The 18,931-nt window shown below is 35.2% G+C and overlaps 3 protein-coding genes and 1 non-coding gene across 4 annotated transcripts; all 4 read left to right on the forward strand.

Moving 5' to 3' along the window:
• Positions 1-78: 78 nt before the first annotated feature.
• Positions 79-13,831, forward strand: LOC114873820. The gene is made up of 15 exons (XM_046287795.1): positions 79-550; positions 964-1,268; positions 1,516-1,864; positions 2,110-2,340; positions 2,419-2,532; positions 2,602-2,757; positions 3,009-3,047; positions 6,699-6,749; positions 6,797-7,086; positions 7,311-7,650; positions 7,715-7,927; positions 7,998-8,111; positions 8,561-8,716; positions 8,880-8,943; positions 10,325-13,831. The coding sequence occupies exons 2-14, from the start codon at positions 1,012-1,014 to the stop codon at positions 8,928-8,930; spliced, it is 2,361 nt and encodes a 786-aa protein (XP_046143751.1). The 5' UTR covers positions 79-550; positions 964-1,011; the 3' UTR covers positions 8,931-8,943; positions 10,325-13,831.
• LOC123988341 lies at positions 2,799-3,873 on the forward strand. Its single transcript, XM_046288017.1, has one exon. It carries the CDS (start codon positions 3,605-3,607, stop codon positions 3,863-3,865), a length of 261 nt encoding a protein of 86 aa, XP_046143973.1. The 5' UTR covers positions 2,799-3,604; the 3' UTR covers positions 3,866-3,873.
• On the forward strand, positions 4,413-6,823 carry LOC114873764 (odorant receptor 13a-like). The gene is made up of 4 exons (XM_046288016.1): positions 4,413-4,699; positions 5,218-5,331; positions 5,685-5,840; positions 6,064-6,823. The coding sequence occupies exons 1-4, from the start codon at positions 4,517-4,519 to the stop codon at positions 6,112-6,114; spliced, it is 504 nt and encodes a 167-aa protein (XP_046143972.1). The 5' UTR covers positions 4,413-4,516; the 3' UTR covers positions 6,115-6,823.
• A 3,594-nt stretch (positions 13,832-17,425) lies between the features above and the next one.
• On the forward strand, positions 17,426-17,509 carry Trnal-uaa. The gene has a single exon. It is a non-coding gene; the product is annotated as a tRNA-Leu (tRNA).
• Positions 17,510-18,931: the final 1,422 nt, after the last annotated feature.

The following is an 18,931-nucleotide window of genomic DNA, read 5'->3' on the forward strand; positions in this document are numbered from 1 at the left end:
AGTTTTATGGAAGAAAGAACATTTTATCTGTTAATAATAATTTCTTTTAAAACAATTGAATAAATGCCTCATAAAAATTTAAAATTATGGTAACCCGTGTCGCTACAATCTCCTCTGAGACTTAGAAACCCTAACAATGATGGACGTAAGAAGTTGTACTACGCGTATAAATTTTGTTATACGAAAGACTGTTCGTTTGAAAAAGTGTCTTTCCAAAGGGAGCAAATAAATATAGATATACCAACTATCATTGTAACCTATCAGTTTGTATTTTTAATGTAAATAGCTCATAATATGGCCTGTGGGAAGGTCTACAATGCCACCTTTACTTCTTCTTCTTCTTTTTCTTCTTTTGTTAGCAGTGTAATTGCTAAGATAACTATAAATTGTGTGAGCATTAAGCACTTTATGATACAGCACAGATAATTGTATTCGATCGATAAAGGATGTTTTATTTCTATGAAAGTTCAGTCTTTATTTCCAGCAAAATGTTCTCCAGTACGCAGTAAACTGTCGAATATGATTCAATTCAACTAAGACAAATTTTCGTGTAAGTAGACTCATAAATTTAACACGTTGGATGCCACAGTGAAAACTACTTAATTTTAATATTTCTTCATTTTTTATTCATAATGTCAATAAGGACATTAGCTTCAATAAATATTATTATCGTACGTTTTGGTTTCAATTGTATTGCACATTGCGTTTTGAGTGAAATATTTATTTCTATTGATATAAAATTTTACGAGAGACGTTTAGAATTTTAGAATCTCAGTCTAAAAATTTTAGAATGATTAAGGGGTCAGTCTACATTTTTAGAGGACCAGGCCCAACCTGACACCTACATAATTACAATAAATTAAATTAATTTTACTTCCATAAATTACTAAGTTTCCTAATAACTGAAACGAGTATAAGTGAGGTTTCATTAGTCGAATTTAACAAGATTTTACTTCCTACAAGGTACACCTAAATCTTTGAGTGGCAGTGTAGGATAAAAATCAAATATTTATGACGGCGAAAAGTATGATCACTCACCCGGTTGAATTCAGCCTACGTTTGATTGGGGCCTGGCCAAATTCTTCCTATCCAATTTTAAAACATATCGTTTGGTCAGCAACGATGACAACGATCTTGATATTTCAATATTGGTACTGCATTACCCATGTCAAAACAGATTCCTTAACGGACCTATTGGATGGCTTAAGCATCACTTTTTCGAACACTCTTCTTCTTCTGAAGTTTATTATTATTTGGTCCCACCGACGGTAAGACATACATTTCGATTTCTTTTCCTGATTAATTACCGAATTAAAATTACATATTTCAATTTGAATTTGAAATTCAAACACCTTCCTCGAATAGATACTTTCTATTTTTCTTATTATTTCTCTTTTAAACAAATAAAAATTGCAAGAAGAAACTGATTCTAGTTTAATATCCCCTTCACAGATTATTCAACATCTATTTATAAATGTACGAAAACTATATGACTGTGGATATTATTTTATGCAGAGTTTTTTCGGAAACTTTGACAATAATGGCAGAAGATTGGGATAATTGTAAATCTGAATGGAATATGGAAGTAATGATAAACAAAGCCACGTTATCGTATCGTATTACGAAGATTATGATTGTATCATTCACATTCAGCATCACTTTATATTCTATAAGTGTATTTTTTGGTCCCGACGACAACGATGGAACGTTACGTCCCAACGAAAGGAAATTCTTATTAAGAATGGAACTTCCTTTTGAAGCAAGCGTCTCACCAATTTACGAAATTATTGTTACGCTGCAAATCATCGCACAGTCAACATTTACCCTAATGGCAGGAATGTTAATGACTCTTATTGCAACCCTTGTGAGTTGATTTTTGTATTTTATGAAGTTCTGTTACCACAAAAATAGCAAAATATAAAAATGAATTGAATTTTAAATAGTAACAATAATATGATAAATTGTAACATAAAGAAACAATTATTTAAGATGCGACCGGTGGCGCTAGGATGCCTTAAGCCACTGCCACGGGGGTTGATTTAAAGAAGTTCTGCAGAAAACAATTAGAACTTCTTATAAATTTTTAAAATTTTATTTCACTGGTTATAGGTACTTCATCTAGCCAGTCAAATCGAGATGGTATGCGAAAGATTGACGAAAATACTGAACGATGATAATGAAGAAGAATCACGTGTACCTGTAATTAATAATATCATTATGAAACACCAGAGAATTTTAAATTTATCCGACAATATAGATGATGTGTTCACGTTCATATCAATGATACAATTTTTCTTTAACACCGTGGTCATTTGTTTCGTAAGCTTCATTCTTGTAACTGTTAGTATATTCAATTATTGTATAATTATATCATACCCCGTGAAAGTTCATATCTATAACATTTTTCTATTATTTTAGTCATTAGATACCGATGAAGCAGCAACAACCATATCAAAATGTTTTCCTTACTACGTTATCGTTCATTTGGAGGCACTTATTCTTTGTTACACTGGCGAATACCTTACCACGAAAGTAAGATAATATTTTTAATAACAATGTTTCACCGTTATTATCATTTAAGATTATTGTTTCTTCTTATAGAGTAAGAACATAGGTTGGATCGCATACAATTCTAACTGGTATCGGTTAAGCATTCGTGAATGCCGTACTCTTTTATTATTAATATTACGTTCTCAGAGGCCTTTAACCCTAACCATTGGAAAATTCATCAATCTTTCCTTAGAGACTTTTGCTAATGTAAGTAAATTTGTCTCCTGTATGTAATGCCACATCCACGCTGGCGTTCGCCAACATACTAGTGTGGAGGTGGCTCTAGAATCTAGAGTCTAGATGGGAGAATAAGTGAAGATAACAATGAGAAGATCTATTTTCCTTATTTCACTTATGTATCTTTGATTCTAATTACCTCGTGTCTCTTCAATGTCCACTGAACACAATCCTCTGAAAAATATCTTATTTATTGTTACATACTCTATTTTGTTTTATAGATGTTGAAAACTTCTGCCTCGTACGTTTCGGTACTTTACGCAATGGAATAAAATCCGAAGGAAAGTATTTCCTAGTTGCAGCAATAGATATAGCACGAATTTGCAACTCAACAATAGTGTAAATAAAATATTACCAAAGAGAAATCCCCGAAGAGAGAATTCATTTTTGAAAACCTAAAGTGTATGTTTCAGTTGCATGCACTTTAACTCACTATGCACTTATGAAACTAGTATTTCCAAGCTTCCAAAACTTTGAAACCTCCAACCTGTGATTCGAGTATCTATTATGCACTCGCGTGTCGTATATGTACCATGTATTATTAATAGAAATTATACATGATTGTCGGAAGTAGTAGTAACATTGTCTTCGAGTGTTTCTATTTCCTACAACCCGATGATCATTGCATAATATTATTTATAATGTTCATGTGAGCTTAGATTTTCGATACAGGATATTTTTTTAACAGTTCAGTATCTTGTAAGGTATTAACCAAGCATTTCTTCTGGCGACAGTGGTGAAACAATTAACGCGACGATTTAGGTTTAACGCTATTTTCTTAAACAAAACGAAAATTTTTACAGCAAATTAATACGAAATGACGTTTCCGAGTACGCTTAGCCCATCAGTTAGATATGGTCTTCATTTTGTTGGTGTTTGGCCTGGAACTCCGTTGCCAGGGCTGCGTAAAATGTGTTGGGTAATAGCCATGGGTTTACTTCAAACTTACCAATACAAATACATTATCCAACATTACTATACCGACAGTCTTTTGGAAATGATAGATAACTTAAGCATCACTATGCCATTCAGTCTTGTGTGCATTAAACTGATTGTTGCTTGGACCAATCAGGAGTGAGTTATATTCTTCTGAAAAAAAAAATATATAATTAGTAACGAATTTTATAAATTCAACAATAGGCACTTGACGCGTTTAGTAAAGCTAGGGAACCCTAGCCGAAAGTCCTAGTTACCTGAATACTGATAGCTTGAAAATATTATTTCACAGTCTACTTCGCGACATTTTATCAACAATGGACGAAGATTGCCAAAAATACGCTGCTATCGATACGAATAATCTGATATCGAAAACTGCGCGTATTTCTTTATATTTTACAACTATAGTTATGTCAGCTTACGTTTTTTCTGCAATTTTGTACCTAACGGGAACATTGACAATGAACGTTGGTGACAATTCAACACGACGGCTTCTCTTCCAAATGGATTTACCTTTTGAGACCAACGAATCACCCGCTTACGAGCTCGTGGTATCCGCACAAATTCTTCATCTTGTAACATCGGGATTTACGTTTGGCCTGTTTAACGCTGTTCTCTTAATGGTGGTGGGTATAAATATAATTCTGTACAAAGGTAATCCTGACCGGAGTACCTTTCTCCTTTGATTTTAGAAAAGCTTACTTATCAAAGAAGAAAGAAATTTCATCTTAACATTGTTTAGAATTAAATTTATCATTTGCAGATACTTCATCTAGATTGTCATATCGACGTTATGTGTAAAGTGATATTGGATGATCCTCTCAAAAATAAGGAACAAATAAACTTTTTTATCAGCAGGCATAAAGAAATTATTCTATTTGCAGACAGAATTGAGAAACTTTTTACATATATAACTCTTAGCCAACTTACGTCGAACACTCTGATCACTTGCTGTTTGGGATACCTTATTGTAATGGTAAATAATCTCTATAAAGTGCATATTCCGGTCTAGCACGGTCGAGTCTGGGGTAACAGGTGCACCTCGGCTGAGATAAGGAGAGGTTGTAAATTAAACTTCGGCACTCTTTTGATGACGCTGGTGCTCAGTTTCGCCATACTGTTTTATAGTTACATTTTGATATACTGTATAGAGCACGCTGACACTTTACTCGGTATTTGTTTATACGGTACTGATCTGGTGGTCCGGATCCCTATCTTCCCTTTGGGGATCGAATTTTGTATTTTGTCACGCTTGTGCGATTTTACAACCCCATTTAATCTCGTTGCCTCTCCGGTATGGATAGATTTACCTAACCCGACCTGAACGTATTAAGTGCATACGTGTTAGGGATATCAATATTTTTCTGGTTATTGATAAGCTTTTCGAATCTTTAATAGTTTCCAAAGATAATTCTACCAGACACTTTATATTTCATTGTATAAATATAAATAAGTTACTTTTGTGTTCTAATTTGTGTAAAATTCGTATTACAGTCGGTACATACTGAGAACGGACTGTTTCTACTAATTAGATCTGTATTTTTCTACGTTGTTATTTGTTTGGAAATATTCATATACTGTTTTTCTGGAGAACATCTGAATACGAAGGTAATTCAATCATGCATACATATTACGAAAAAATATAACTACCGAAAGAGTCGGATTATTCGAATGTATGTATGTGTCGGGTACCCGTCCGAACCCGACCCGACACGTTCGATTGTCCGCACAACCCTGGCGAATAAGCAGATGCGCCGGGTACTCGAGCTTCGGGTAAGATCGGAGAATTTCGGGTAGGTTTGGGTGAAAGTCCGAAGGATACCGAATATTCGGCCGATTTCGCCCGACTTTCTCCGACTCGACCCGACCCGAGTTCGTAATCTCGGGTACCCGCCCATCCCTAATATATATATAATATTTGATTTACCTAATGTCAAAATTAAAATTCTCTTCATTTTTAGAGTAAACTAATTGGGGATACAATATACGAAACTGACTGGTATGATTTGCATCCGAGTGAAAGGCGACTTTTGGTACTTTTGATTTTAAGATCTCAAAAAGGATTTATGTTTACTTGTGGAAAATTTACCACTCTTTCATTGGAAAGCTTTACGAGCGTAAGCTACTTACATTGTCATTTAATAATTTTAATCATTTATATCTATAACAGTTTTTCACGAGTAAGTACTAAACATATCGCTGAAATATTTAAAGAATTTCTTTTTATGTACTGATACATAAAACATCGAATATGTGAAATCAGTACCTATATTATTGATATTTTATACATAGAATATAAATACAGTAAAATAAATAATAGTACCATTTTTTTGTTTATAGATTATGAAAATTTCGGCATCCTATGTGTCATTTCTTCTTGCAATGTCCTGAAATGTGAAATTCACAAATAGTATATGCATAGTTTTCTTTCATATAGATAAATCTATAAATACTTCACCTGGTAAAATTTCATTTAATAAACATTTACTATGATGTAAATCCACTTACATATAAATGAAACTAAGCTTATCATCTGTAAGACGATAATTAACCACAATAAACTACACACGCGCATATATCAAACAGATAGACGTTTCACTGTCTTCAGTTTGGTAAAGTATTAAGTGACACTTAGGTATTCAAGTTTAAGTTTCCTAATACGACGTTTCCACTAGCGATCTAATAAATTGTTGATCCCTCTGATTTACTATGCAGTTGCGTGTCGTATGCACATGGTACCCTATATTTTTCACGGAAATCATTTATCATTGCAACAAAGTTCAAATTGTGATTTCAACAATTCAGCCCTCGATTTCTGCTGTACCCACGGAATCGGTACTTTATTATTTGCAAAATTTATGTGGAAAATGCAATTGCAACGCGACAGCTGCCATAAGCATGTGCATCACGCAATAAGTTTTTTCGAAGCGTTCAGTTTATCGCAGATCGTTGTTCAAGCACGTTGATCGTTCAAGAATCCGCTACTGGTGACAGTAGTGATACCAGTGAAAGAAAAACAGAAGATGGTTCGTGTTTAATATGGGCCAGTGAATTGTAAAGGAAAATTTGAGAGGATAAAGGCAACGTAAGAACAGTTTTGTGTAAAATGAAAGTAACGAGTACAATTAGCCCGTCTGTTAAATATGGTCTTCACTTCATCGGTGTCTGGCCAGGAACACCATTTCCAATGTTTCATAAAATTTACTGGATATTATTCTTGTCTTTGTTTCAAACGTATGCGTACAAATATATTATCCAGCATTTTCAATCTGCAAGCCTTATAGAAACGATTGACAATATCTGTATCACCCTGGCGTTTACTCAGACGAATATCAAATTGATTATTGCATGGATAAATCAAGAGTGAGTTTTTTTGGTTTTATTAATTTAAATAAAATTAATATTATATTTTATATGCTTTGATACATAGAGAACCTATATTTTTATTTATAAAATGTATTTCATTTGTTTACTCGTTTTCTAAATACCTTAAATTAAGTGAACCATCAATCCGAAGCCGTCAGATCCATTTACTGTCATAAGAATACGAAAAAGAAAATAAGATTATCTTGAATAATATTTTATAGTGTACTTTGTAAACTTTTATCAACTATGGAAGAGGGATGTAAGAAATATGCTTCTATGGATACTAATAATTTGCTGTTGAAGACAGCTGGTTTCTCTTATCGTTTGACAACTACAATAGTTACTCTCTACGCGCTGTCTGTAGTTTTTTATGTTGCTGGTACTGCGGCAAGTTTTAGCAGTATCGAAGGGAACGAATCGCTACCTTTGTTATTGAAAATGGATTTGCCTTTCGAAACCAACACGTCACCAACTTACGAGCTCTTGTTAATTGCACAATTTCTTCATCAAACGTCTTGCGCCTTTTCGTTTGGTGTTTTCAATGCCCTCGTTTTAATGGTGGTGAGTGTAAAATAAATCTGATTCGTTTCTAAAATTTTGTATCTAATAAAATTACTAATTGCAGGTACTTCATGCCGGCTACCAAATCGACATCATGTGCCAGACGATAATGGATGTTTCTCTCCAAGATAAAAAACAATTAAAGCTTTTTATTATCCGTCATCAGGATGTCATCGTATTTACCGAAAGAATAGAAAAATACTTTACTTACATAGCACTCAGCCAACTTCTATTCAATACGCTGACTACTTGCTGTTTGGGCTTTCTTATCGTAATTGTAAGTAAAAATATGTATTTATAATTTGTCAGTTTATGAACAATTAATTATTCGTTTAGTTATATTACAGTCGGTCAGTGCTGGTGGAGGAGTTCCTTTATTAATTAAATCCCTCTTGTTCTACGTTGTTATGTGGATGGAAGCGTACACATATTGCTTTGCTGGAGAATATCTCAGCGCCAAGGTTAATAAGTAACATATTACCTATGTAAAATAGTATGGTTTATCGCTTGATAATTTTCAAACTGGAATTTTTCTACTTTGTAATGCATCAATCGAAGCGTTTCTTAATTCCTTACAAAAAACTATGAAGATACTTGAGTGGAAAATTGATTAGTTCAAAAGATATCTTAAGTAGAGACCACTAGGCTTTTTCTGTCTCTCTCTTTAGAAATAATCCATTTTTTATCCAAGTGTTACATATTTTTTTGTAGAGAATAAAAAGACGCTTCGTTTGATGTATCACGAAGTGCGCAACTCCATTTAAAGAAATGAAGATGATTCTGAAGAGTGAAACGCCTCCACTTCCGGTGTCTACATATTACATCACTTGGTGCTCCAATCGACACTATTTAATTCTTTTCAATCACGTTTTTCTTCTGTCGTCTTAAAGCTATTTCTTTCTATTTTTAGAGTCAAATGATTTGTGAAACAGCATACAAATGTCTTTGGTACAATTTACATCCGAACGATAGCCAACTTTTAATACCTGTGATATTAAGATCTCAAAAGGGGTTCACGTTCACTTTTGGTAAATTTTCACGTCTCTCCTTCGAGAACTTTACGAGCGTAAGTTTCTCTTGTTCTATGTTTAATCACCTGCATTATTTATCTAACAATATGACTTCCAATGAAGTTTTATGAATTTGTTGTATCAATATTATCACAACATGTTTGCGATCAATTTTTTAATAATAATATTAAATTAACAATTTTATCATTCCATTTGTAGATCATAAGAGCTTCAGCATCGTATATGTCAGTTCTCCTTGCGATGTCTTAATAAGCGAAAAGTCGTGAGTATGAAAACACAAGTTGGTAAATATATTTACAGGTTTTGGATTAAGTACTACTTTTTTACTGGCACCAAAATATAGTTCAATATGTAGTTCTTTTACTCAATTTAATAATTAGCAAAAAAAAAAAAAATAGTGAAAACTGAGTTACGAGGCTTTTCAAGTGATGCTACAAAGATATGAGATATAGGGTTTATAATCGTTTCCCTAGTGATAATGGTTCCTTATTAAGATCCATCGATTATTCGTCATTCTTTCGTCGATAATCTTCATATGGCACGAATTGCAACACTGTGCCATTATAATGATAAACATTTGCTGTTGACACATGCATATTGATGATAGGATTGACGCAAATTCCATATTTTACGCTCAATGAACATCAACATCACGCTCAATCAACGTCAACATTGCCATCATTCGATAACTTAGTCTCATTCAGTGTACTTTGGTATTATGCACCCCTTTAAAACTCGGAGCACGGTTATGTGCATGGAAATGAAATTGGAAGATTACAGAATTAATATTATCTAATAATTTCGTACTTTCCATACTGCAAAATTAGCTCATTCGGTTGAAATGTAACTGCTTTTACATGTACGTAGTAGGATCAATAGAAAAAATGCTTGTGAAAGAGGATCGTGATGCACTTTTACAGGTTTCGCGCATCCAATTCCCGGTAGACGGTGGTTAACGTTTTAAAAATTAAAAGTTAAACGCCCTTGAGAATCCATTATCTCTGGTTCGTTAGTGGTGCTTCAGCAGGAAATAAACCGCACGAGCGACAGCAACGGGAATAAAACATTCAGAAAACGAACACTTGTTATATCTGACGACAGAACGGTACCACATCTATTGCAATTATGCATATTTAGCGTTCTTTCCCCTGTGCCAATTTATTTGCAAATCACTTTAGATAAACATTTATTTATAAAATGAAGAAAGAATTGAATCGTTTTTATTATCAAATAATTTATTTATAATTTGGTAGTCCAATGATAAAAAAATAAATGCAGTTGAAGATCTCATTGTTTTTTTATTTATTTATAATCGTGTCAATTAGATTAATTTTTAATATAAATGTTGAAAATAAATAAAAGAAACAATGTGATTCATAACTATTTTTGTTTCCTTATAATTGGATCTAAGAATTATAAGTCAAATTGCTGTCGATTAATTAATGCTTAATCAACATAAAATCAAAATGACATTTTAATGGAAAAAGAAATTCTTCGTTAAATCAGCTTCTATTTATATCGGTATTGAGATAAATCTCATTAGGGCGAGCCTTTTCAAAGCGACGTCTATTCGAAACCCTTACCTCTCTTTCTTTGCTGAGTAGTTTAGAACCAATAAATTCAGGAATAAAACATTCTTTCAGTAACAAAGCGTCAGTACTTAAAAACCCTCGAGACGTCGGTGACAAAAGAGCGCAATCGGACGGAGGGTTATTCAATAACAAGATTCAACTTTCCATGAAATAGCAGAGACTTAGATTGCTTGTTCGCTCATTGTCAAGAAAAAGCAGATAAATTACTAAGACAAAGAGTTTACACCTATTTCGTGAGTCGGGAATAAAGCGATTAATGTGCTTAACCTGTGTGTGTTTTGTGTACGATTCAATTAAAGAAGTTTTTCACGCTGTGAATAACGAGTTTCATGAAAAGAAACTTTTCAATTTTAGAATTTTTGTTCTGGAACACGAATCTCGTTTCTATTCCAAAATACGGTGATATTTTATTATTAGAGAAAACTAAAATAATCTTTCTCAAATTATATTATAAATCAGTCAATTTTCCTGGAAAATCTCAGGAAACAGAGAAAGTGATATACTAGTCAAGGTAGAAGGCTGTTTCATCTTTTGAGGATGGAATTATCGAGGAGAAAAACGAAACGGATACATTTCCGAAAAAAAAAAGAAATAAAATGAAAGTGACGGGTTTATCAAATGTGATAGAAGCCATTTTCGGCGTCAGTCTCTCGATTAAACGCTCGGCGTCGAGCAATCAGACACGCAACAGCGTCTGTAAGGCTGCATCGTGCCAGGCAATCCGCTCGACGCCAATAAGGCGTCCCCGGCGTCAGAAATTGGTGAAAAAGAAGAAATGAACGGCATAGACACCGAAGTGAGAAAAGAAGTTGCAAGAAAAAAGTATGTGAAAGAAGTCGATTGGTGAAAATTGAGAACAGCAAATGAGACTAAAAAAAAAAAAAAATGAAAAGCAATTGTTATTAACAATGTTTCCAATTGATGTGACACTGATACATAAACGAAAAAAAGGACAGATATTTATAGCTCGCCATTTTTTTTTTTATGGATCTCTTTATTCTCCATCGAAAATAGCGATTTATGTCACTTTAGACCTGTCACTAGCAGAAACACTCTATCGAGTGAATGTACGGTTGCTAACTTTGAAATATTTGAAAATTGGATTTGTATCACCTTACAAATGTGGTTCGTTAAAATTTTCGGTACATTTCTACTGCAAATATTATACAATATATTAAGAATGAAACGGAAGGGTAATAACAATGTAAAACAAGGAGTGGAAGGGAGAATATGGAAATGAGCGCTGGCTGTATTTAAAGTAGCAGAAGGAACAGAACTAAAATAAAAAAGAGTGAATGTATATTAGTATACGTATAAAAGGAAGTACAGAAATTTCTATGTAGTTCGTTCTGTTTTCGGTTAGAATAATTTTTTAGAAAGGTTTTAAAAGATAAATCATTACGCTTTGAATAGGGGTTGAAAATACAAAGAAAGTTAGGAATATAGGCCATGATAAAAAGAATCCAGACGAATTAAATGGAAAACGAAAAAGAATGTTAAAAAACGATCCCCTAAAAATTAAATTGAAACTGAAAGACAAATGGAAGATAAAGGTTCTCTTTGGATCGTGTGAAGAATAGAAAAGTTACGAGAGCGAAGATATCGAATATGAGAATTATAGCGAGAAGAAGAGAGAGACGTAAGGAAGAAATGAAATAAAATGAAAAAAAAGGGGGGAATAAGGTGGTGAATATCAAAGAGGAAAAGATAGCTCGAGACGAACAGAAGGGGAACAATACGGAAGAGATGAGAGTAGGAGAGGTAGGGGTAGCAAGTTTGCGAAGAGAGAAGGGAATGAGGGAGGGGTGCTGCAGACGCACCTCGACAAGGGTAAATGTACGTACGAATGCACCCCGGATTGGCTTTGGGGTGGTTTCCATGGAGACCAATTCGCTCAGCCCGGGGAAGTTGGCGTCGCCGTCACGGCTTTCCTGGAAAATCGCATTGCGTTCAAACTCCAAAAAGTTTCAACCACCCATTCGGCGCGTGTATTCGCCTTGATTTAACCCTCTCTCTTTCCCTGCCACCCCATCCCCTTAACCGACCAATAATCCACGTAAATACAAATATTTAACGAGACGGATCGGTAAATAGTAAACAGAAGAAAACGAGTATCCGAGTTGAAATTTAAATCCTGGTTTCGATTCATCAATTGCAGACGAGATGCTGCTATCGATAATTCAATAGATCGATAATATCGTTAAGATGAATGGGAGCATTGTTGTTTCGGACTGGGCGATTTATAGAAATTTCTGCAGTTTTTTTATTTTTGTTTTTCAAAGACATCACAAGTTGCAAATTGGACGATTCAGAATTTTCAATACTCTCGATTATTTATATTGGTAGCAGAATTTGTAAGATTTATGAAAAGGTACAGCATGGAGCAAAAGTACTCGTTGTACATCGTAGGGAAAAGAGGGCAAGAAAAAGTTACCTCAGAATATTATATTTATCGATAATACTAGATGTACTATCAATACTACCAAAGTACACTGAAATAAACTGCCTAAGTTGAACACAGAATAAAAAAAAAATGATCTTTGAAATATTTCTTATCGTCCAATGTATGGGGTAAGATCTCGTTTTCTTAGCAGTGAAAGGACGAATGACTATTGTGGCAAAAATTTGGTTACAATTTCTTGAATGCTTATGAAAAATTCAAGCACACATTTGCAAGTTAACCCCTCGACCAGTTGCAAGCTGGGGAGCAAGATAAGGGAGGGGATGATGAAGAATAACTTTTCTTGACAACGTCCACAGCTACGGCTGAGAACAGTTGAATGGGAATTAGTGATCCATCTATTGTTGCAACTCCTATGTCGCGTGCCGGCTGCGTGCCCTAAACCCCTAACTCTCACTACGTCCAATGCCTGTTATGGAAATTTTTGTGCAACTCCCGTGACAAGATTGTAAGTGAAGTTCGTTGCGTAAAAATGATCACAATGAATACGATTTTCAGCTGCTATTGTCATAGATTGAACAACCGTGAATGCATTAAAATTTGCGATGAATACGCTTGTTAGGCTAGTTCTGGACTTAAAAAACGGGGTTCATTTCAACATGTTGACCGCTGCAGTGGAAAAGTACATTTGTTACAAGACGTAGTGAAATTTTAACTAGTAAAAATACAAGTATAACCAATTCTCAAACTTCAAGCTTTCAGTTTGCTGCCTTACATTACCAGTGGATATTGAAAACCATTTTTCTATTGTTTGCTTTTAATTAATTGGAAATTTGCTATCTATTTTTTATGCTATCGGGTGTTTAAAATGTTCAGCTAGTTCTCCTGTTCTCGCACAGATGGCACGTATAATAATTCAAGAAGGAATCCTACTATGACATATTTTCATTTCATCATAGCAGTTAAAGGTTAATGATATTAACTATTAATAACACGAAATCGTTCCTACTAGTAAACACCATGTGATTAGGTAGATAAGATAAAAACAGTTGACCTTCCTTAAGAACATGATGAAAGATCTATCAGGAATATAATATTTGCTTAATAATTTATAAATATTTATAATCAATATTTATATAATATTTTTAAAATTTTTATCTGCAGATTATACTTCACCCTGTCAAACAAATAATAAGCAGGATTATTGGTAAAGATAATGTGATGTAAACAATTTATAATAGAAGTGGCGTAACAAATTTAAGAACCTCTTATGCAGATACCCTAATTTGCATACACTTCGTACCTTTACAAATAGGATCGAATAACAGATAAGAACGAAAGTACACGTGTAATTTCAGCAGTGTGTTAACTTTCAAATACCCTCGCATTACTACCTTAAGTACTGTGGGGGTTCATACCTGTGGTGTTAATTTTTATAAATAAATATTGGTGAAAATTTTGGTACACCCAGTATTGCAAAGCCATTACGAATCTTGGGGTCTTGTTAGAGGCGCGTGTGCATGTGTAGCCTTTAATGGCAGATGGCGTGGGGCCCGTGTGCCAAGCAGCTGCAGCTGAAAAAGAGGGTAAACGCCAGACGAACTGGAGGGAAGAAGATAGAATGGGGCGAAAGGCCATGGAACGTACTACTCGTGTCGCGAGGACCACCCAACCCTTTTGATTCAGCAGAAAGAAAGCCCCCATGCGTAGCTTTTATCGTTGGGGAAGTCCTACGAAAAGGAACCTGTCCATAACAAAACTCGTATTATAATTTTAATGATGATCCTGCGCCCCAAAAGTTTTGAGGAAAACAGAAATGAGCTATCGTTTCACGTGAAAAAAGATCTCTACTTCTGATCAAAAACTTAAGTAATTGGAGTGGGCATAGAAAATAATTAACTTGACGAAAAGGACGTTACCTTTTTTACATTTTTCAGAAAATTTAGAAAAATATGAAAAATGGAAAAATTCAGAACAGTTTAATAATACTTTGAAGAAAAATTGATAATACCGATTCATTTTATTCGAAAGCAGTAAGAGTTACCTGAACTTGAAATATCGACGTTGTCAGTTTTATTTTACCGTTATGGAGAACCGTTCAAGACAAACCTTACGGGTGGTTATATTTTATTTTGAGAATGCGTTTCCTGGAACGTATATACGAGGCCACTCAAAAAGAGTCCATCCATATGGTGCAAGAGACACGAAAAGCAGAACCTGAACCAGAACTCGAATCGTGATTCGGAAGCGGCAAAAGAGAACAGCTGCTCTCACTTCGATCGAGGAGAGTCCTGCAGCTGCTGTCACTGTTGTTGCTACTGCTATAACCACTTCAACCTTTGAAGATACCAAATGACGTGGATAAACGTATATGTACGCTTGTAACTTTACCAGGCCCCGTTATGTAATAGAGCATTGTTTTATCAGCTGTATGCATTTGTGTAACTAGGACTTTTGTCTGGAATGGGGTAGGTATCTTAGCTTTACTGAAAGTGTCAAGTGTCTAATGTTGCTTAACGCGTCGAGACCGTATACGGTAGATTTACCCCCTGCAAGACGAACCGTAAGTCCTGATAACGTAGATTCACCACCTTAGACACTGTACAAATAATGAAGTTGTTGACCAATCTAGTGGACAGACAGCGAAGGGATTAACAGGTTTACCCTGGATGACATCACAAGATGCCAAGCTCATCGAATCTTATTTGTATCTTATCATGGCATCGCTTAATACGCAGAAGTTCAGTAAAAGTATCGACAATCTGTTGTACCCATCTCTCCTGGATTAGGACAACACAGGAGTTAAGGACCTGCAGGGTCTTAAGGACCTATAGCTGCAAAAATTTTGTCACTCACTTTTCCTCAGGACGCCAGGGGAGGGTGCAATTTTTTTGCCGAATTGAAAGTGTTAACCCTCGAACGGCAGACCATAAATTAAGCCACAATTTTAATTTAATTTTGCATTTCATATTATTTTCTTTTGCTTAAAAATTATACATTTAGATTTAGGTTAACGTCTTTGTACGTGTTTTGTAAATGTGGGTTGATCCAGGTTCCGGTGTTCAAGGGTTAAGCGAGGTAATACCTTCCTGTGAGACAGACAATTAACTCCATCTCCATCTCTCCGTTCCTTCCCGTAGCAGAAGACTAGTTTGAATCATTCTCGATGCGTCGGTTTCATTGAAAAGGGGCGTCATTAACGATATTCCACCCCTCCGACACAAGTGGTCCCCGATTATATAATATAGCTGGATAATCGCAATGCGAACGCGTGCACGCCATGTGTCGATTGGAACGCGTCAGTACAGAGGCACGGGGCAAAGAAGGGTGATTTTAGCCCCCTGTATCGAGCTCTCATTGTGCTCGTCGCTCGATTCTCGTCCCGGTGCCAGCTGTTGCTATTTTTTTTTTCTTCTTCCTTCTCATTCTTGCCCATCCCACGGACAAAGCTTTTTCCCGATGCTTTCCTTTGTCGAGCATCATCCATGTTCGTGCCAGTCGATCCGTACCGAAATTAATCAAAAGGGAACGATCGCGAGCACGTGGGCAAACCACCCTGCTGCTCAAACGAAACGCAGACGCTTCTCCACGATCAAAATATTAAATAGCGCGACCAACCCTCGGGGCCATCGGATCCCCGACAATAAGAGGTGGCAGGGTTTTTCGTTATAAAGGGGGATTCGGCTGTATATACCGTCGTAAGGCCACGTGCCAGCCATGGGAATATAACGCCATGATGGCCACGTGCCCACCACCTAACGGGTGTACGTTGAGAAAACGACCACCGGTTGCTTTTTCAACCACACAGATGTATCATACATACGTGTCGTCGTTCCCTCCCATTTCTTTCTCTCCTTCGTTCACACGTTCTCGGTTAATGGTTTTATTTGGAATTTATTATGGACAATACTCTCTGCATTATTTGTATGATACGTAGTTTGATTTAGTTTATACAAGATGTAATATTCAAAATAATTCCCTTTTGGAAACTGAACATTTTAATATTAAAGGGTTAAAACGAACATTTCAATCGATATTGGTTATTTGTAAAAAGTAACGTACGTAGGTGTAAGTGTTTAGAAAATTTTAGTCGATCAATTAGCGTTGGAAATAAAATTCGACACAGTCGCTGACAATCTTGTACGGGTACAGTATAATGTACCGCAGTTAGGGTCGAATGATGAAAAGAGGGAGACCACACTAGGTAGTCATCTGGTGGATAGGGTGGCTACAAAACCCAAACTCCCTTCACCCCTCGTTGCGTTAACGAACTGCCGATAAATTACTTTTCTTTGCATACTAATCGAGTTTTCGGAGCATAGATAACAAAGCGTTTGTTAAACTTCCTTGCCAAATTACTGTTAAAGCCTATTTTATGGAATCACGTTTCCGGAATTAAATGTGGTATGCTAATTAGAAAAGTTGAACAATTTTTTTTAACGATGAACTTTAAAGAAAAAAGAAGTTAAATTGCTTGTTGTAAGGAAAGTTGATTAGTTTGATTTAAAAAGGCAACTGATACGGATTGTTAAATCTCAAAAATTAAGTTATCAGATTTCTACTATGTGATTAGCATCAATTGTAATAGTAATGCTAACCAATTTTTTTTACTTTTATTTTCTTTCCTACATTATTTAAATACAATTACATCTGAGGTACCGCGATGTATCAGCTATCATGTAATCGGAACTTTAATACGTTTTACCACGTGTCTATTTCCACTATGAAATATGTGAAGGGTGCGAACGGAAGCTAGGTTGGCCGAGCGGTCTAAGGCGCCAGATTTAAGCTCTGGTTCCCGTCTGGGAGCGTGGGTTCGAACCCCACACTTAGCAAAACTTTTTTTCAATTTTCCATTTCTTACACTCCTTTCAATTGATAGACATAGTGCTTTGTCTTATGCAAAAAGATTTACTTTTCCATGAACATTTGCTTACTTCATCTGACATACCCCATAATAAGTAATATTAATTTTTTATTTTAAAGGGCAAATAATTTTTAATATTTCAAAAAGTATTTTACCCAGAATTTTTCAACTGATAGGTCGATGTGAGTTATGATTAAAAGGGCACGCTTTTCTATTCCCCTAATTCTATCGATATATACCGTCGACAAATAAATTATTAGAAGCGAGCTGGCAGGATGTGTAATTAACCCTGGTCACGCCTGATCGCAGAACAACAGAGAAATTAATTTGGACGAGTATGATCGAGTGTATTACATGGCAAATAAGGGGCAGCTAACATTGGATCGTTCGCACGTGAAGAATGATAGCAATCGATATCGAAACGACGATAAAAGGGAGAAAAAGGGTCAGTGGAATATCATTTTTATTCCCTACGATGTTACATGAAAAATGAATTCGAATAGAAGATAACACTTTACGTTTTTTGGTACACGATGGCTATACAGGGTGACTTCTAAGATGATAGAAGATAGAGAAAAATTTCATTAAGTAAATGTCTATCAGTACCGGAAGTGGAGATGTTTTAACAATTTCAAGGTCGCCTTCACTTTATCAAATCGAACTATATACCTTTTTACACGTCAATCGAAGTGCTTTTTTTTATTCTCTATAAAAAAGTATTAAGGTTCTTGGATCGAAAATTGATTAGTTCAGAATATATTTTAGGGAGCCGATGATGTTTCACTCAGAAAAAGAAAATCTTTTTGGAATATTGAACATTGACTCGCTGTCACTCAATAATTGTTTTTGCAGCTTGCAATTATCCACCAAACACGGTGTTTTTGCTCATTTAAGAGGGCTTCATTTTCTACCTATCTACGTTCGCGTTATGCACTTGACATTACATTACCGCTGCGTGAACTGTTATTCTATATTAAATCCGGAATGTATGAAATATTTGGAACAATCTGAAATTCAAACAATTTAAATACTCGGATTATCCAAATACAGAATTATCATTCCTGATGGCAATTATAATTAAAATTAAAATCAAAAAACATAGAAGTATGCATCCTAAAATTATTAAAAACTTGCAATATTCTTTGGATCCCATCTTTAACTATAGTTACACTATGCAGTGTATTAAAATGAAACTTCAAATACTAGAAACCCATCAGTGTCCCCGAAGTCTGTGCATGATATTTAGTTTGAAGTAGGATGATTCATCACTTTCTGCTAGGATGTACCGAACAGAGGGGGATGATATTGCTAAGGGAGTAGAGAGACATTGAACCGGGCATCATGGAAAAGACAAACGTGACATCTTTGGTTTGACGTAGTCCTCTTGAAC

Source organism: Osmia bicornis, chromosome 11 (assembly GCF_907164935.1).
Source record: "Osmia bicornis bicornis chromosome 11, iOsmBic2.1, whole genome shotgun sequence".
Classification (NCBI taxonomy): domain Eukaryota; kingdom Metazoa; phylum Arthropoda; class Insecta; order Hymenoptera; family Megachilidae; genus Osmia; species Osmia bicornis.

Excerpts from the sequence above, each read along its gene's own strand:
- LOC114873764 (XM_046288016.1), top strand. The coding sequence starts at position 4,517 with ATGTGTAAAGTGATATTGGATGATCCTCTCAAAAATAAGGAACAAATA. Across the intron at positions 4,700-5,217 it reads TGGGATACCTTATTGTAATG|TCGGTACATACTGAGAACGG; the intron begins GTAAATAATCTC and ends TTCGTATTACAG. Across the intron at positions 5,332-5,684 it reads GAGAACATCTGAATACGAAG|AGTAAACTAATTGGGGATAC; the intron begins GTAATTCAATCA and ends CTTCATTTTTAG.
- LOC123988341 (XM_046288017.1), top strand. The coding sequence starts at position 3,605 with ATGACGTTTCCGAGTACGCTTAGCCCATCAGTTAGATATGGTCTTCAT.
- LOC114873820 (XM_046287795.1), top strand. The coding sequence starts at position 1,012 with ATGACGGCGAAAAGTATGATCACTCACCCGGTTGAATTCAGCCTACGT. Across the intron at positions 2,758-3,008 it reads CCTTAGAGACTTTTGCTAAT|ATGTTGAAAACTTCTGCCTC; the intron begins GTAAGTAAATTT and ends TTTGTTTTATAG. Across the intron at positions 7,928-7,997 it reads TGGGCTTTCTTATCGTAATT|TCGGTCAGTGCTGGTGGAGG; the intron begins GTAAGTAAAAAT and ends GTTATATTACAG.